The 2,921-nt window shown below is 37.8% G+C and overlaps 1 protein-coding gene across 1 annotated transcript in view; it reads right to left on the bottom strand.

Annotated features, from left to right (window-relative positions):
- Nucleotides 1–2,921, bottom strand: part of prpf3 (PRP3 pre-mRNA processing factor 3 homolog (yeast)) — a 26,821-nt gene that overhangs the window by 21,212 nt on the left and 2,688 nt on the right. The window contains exon 2 of the mRNA XM_016561336.1: nt 1,264–1,421. Coding sequence (XP_016416822.1) covers nt 1,264–1,408 — 145 coding nt within the window. The 5' untranslated portion in view covers nt 1,409–1,421. The remainder of the gene's footprint in view (nt 1–1,263; nt 1,422–2,921) is intronic.

Genomic DNA, 2,921 nt, shown 5'->3' with positions numbered 1-2,921 from the left:
GGGGCTTCATAAAAGCAGGAAATGATCAGCGTGTTAATGGGAGAAGGGACAGAGCGGTTTAGAATAAAGGTAAATTATGTGAAAAATAATGCGTTTTTTAAAAAACAAAGCATTAACACATGTTAGACTGCACCCCATAAACACAATCAAGCCTAGAAAAAAACCAGTGAACCACACCTTTAATTGAAAAGTGTAGTGTAGGAGTAGTAGTAATAGAATATGTTTTTGTGGTCGTAATGATGAAAGCGCACACAAAACAGTATCAGTTTCGTGCTCTGGTGCGGTTAGCGCTCACACTGAATACGTACCGCACCCGAGCCCAACCGAACCGTCCCACCTCTTCCAACCGGGCCAGGGACGGCGAAATGAACCGCGCCCGAGCGCGGCACGGAATGCTCACACTAGTCAAACGAACCGGGCTTTGGGGGTCAAACGTGCTCGGGCACGGTTCAAAACGCCTAGTGTGAGTACACCCTTATTCTCCCGCATCCCGCACACATACGAGTCTCTACCCGCCCGCACTCACACTCGCCCATCAAGTGTTGTCCCGCGCCGCACTCTGCATTGGGTCCCGCGATCGTGCAGGTCTCTACTCGGAAGGTGCCTGTTATAATGTTATGATCGAGGCTCTGGACTCTGAGCATAACTTGTTTTTCTATAACAAACTATAAAATATTTTATATAAAAACGTTAATGCCCTGGCAGTGGCAAATAGCTTTGGTTTTATATTTAATTTGATTACATTAATGTTATAAGTTGAGATTTACAAGAAATATTTTAACTGCTACTATGTAAAAGGAATACTGCAGTAAAAAAAGCACCTTGTGTTTAAAGTGTTTGCAAACCAAATGTTATTGCACTTTTGTTCATATAGCAGTACTTTTAAATGAAAAAAAGTGCACAATACACTACTTTTGAATTCATTAATGAATTTTGTGCATAACAAAATCATGCGATTAATCGCGATTTAATCGCATGATTTATTTAATCGTTGCCCAGCACTAATATATATGTGTGTGTGTGTATATATATATATATATAGAGAGAGAGAGAGAGAGAGAGAGAGAGAGAGATACATAGATATCAATCACTGAAAATATTATCTGGAAATCACAGCATCAAGTAAAAAACTGTCTTTAGGAAGGAAGAATCTTTTCCAACTGGCTGACTGTTTCTTCCATCTATCCAGACATTCACCCCTAAAGTAGAACTACCATGTCGTTACTAAATCTGTACTAAACATCTACAAGGTAAGCTTCTTACCTGTGGTTTTTCTTTTGTCCAGGCCTTTTCCTACACAATGTAACGCTGCTGTGACCACAGTGGGTTCAGAAAAACCAAGGATCTTCTTTACTGTACGTTCCACCCATGGCCTCAGCTCATCAACCTCACGCTTGGGCAGAGACATGCTAGGGGAAAATCTAACAAACAAACAAAATGCAATACTAATATCACAAACTTGCTTTAGTTTATAATTAGTTTCACATTAATAGATAAGTCTTATGGTTTAGTTGCGCTCCTTTACAAAGAGCTGTTTGTAATTGTTCTCAATGTCCTTCTTTGACTGTTTTCCAGTTCACACATCTTCAATGACAAATTATGTAACAGTAGGAAAATGTTTTTCATTATTTATGAATGTGATTACAACTGATGTATGCATAATTATACATTCTCCACAATCCACTTTCTGACAGCTCCAATTTACTAATAATCACACTTTGAACTGACAGAAAGATGTAGTCGCAAAATCACAAAAAAGTATTTCTAATATAAATATGTAGAACTGAAACATATAGAACAGGGCTCGACAGTGCGACCATTTCAGTCGCATTTGCAACTGAAAACTACTGCGTGCGACTATTAAATTTTTTTTAGGAGCACCAGTGCGACTGACCCGATCATCATCATACTTGTGATTGCGCTCAGGGGAGATCAAAGATTTCTATTGTTAATACTGATTTCATTTGATTGGTAACTTATATTTTTTATTCTACTCTTCTGTCGTTTTAATTAAAATTTTTAAAAAGCTTATAAAATATAATTTTTTTAAGAATTTGACAGAAGATGACATACTTTTAATAAAGTTAGAGGAGTCAAATATCACCTCGTAATGGAAGGCTACTTTTTGATAAAATTTTGGATTATTGATTAGAAGGTGCTTCTAAAATTTTGAATGTGCTCCTAATTTTTTTAAGTTAGGAGCACAAGTGCTCCTAAAAAGAAAAGTAAGCGTAGAGCCCTGTAGAATCAAACATAATTATTTACTACAAGTTACTACAAATGCTGACTGACCAAAAACCTTCGTCCAAACATTATGGTAATCAGTCTGACTTCGAATCAGTGCAATAAATTGATGCATGATTCAGTTCAATGGTGTAATTGCCTCAAGAGATCACTTAAGCGGCTCTAAACCTATAAACATACGAGGCAATATTACATACCCGTAATAAGTTTTCAAAGAGGCCAAGCAGTGTTTCCCCTGCCATTATATTAGGGGGCGGCCCCATTATATTTTTGACAGTCAAATTAATTTTATTTAATTTTATATTCTCTATAGCGCCAGATCACAACAGAAGTCATTTAAAATGACCTTTCCTTTAGAACATGTCTATACCTTGTTCTTTTATTAAACAAACTAAATAGCCTTATGTTGTTTATCTTATTTACACGAGGGCATGTCATTTCTGTCTCTACGTTACTTGGTCGAGCTCTCTGTATCGCGCACAGCGGAGTTCCGCCCCGATGCACACACACAAGTGAGCACACTCCCACTAGTATTTGTAAATATTAAGCCGCAAAACGACTATTTAAATATGAATTCTGCGTGTCTCTGTGTTAATGAATGGCGCAGATGCGCGGTTTTGTTTACTACTCGTACTGAAGCACATGCGCGCGACGCTTCCGGTGATATTAACGTCTGC

The sequence above is a fragment of the Sinocyclocheilus rhinocerous genome, unplaced genomic scaffold (genome assembly GCF_001515625.1).
Source record: "Sinocyclocheilus rhinocerous isolate Xijiao unplaced genomic scaffold, SAMN03320098_v1.1 scaffold529, whole genome shotgun sequence".
Classification (NCBI taxonomy): Eukaryota; Metazoa; Chordata; class Actinopteri; order Cypriniformes; family Cyprinidae; genus Sinocyclocheilus; species Sinocyclocheilus rhinocerous.
This window is presented reverse-complemented; position numbering and strand designations above follow the sequence as displayed.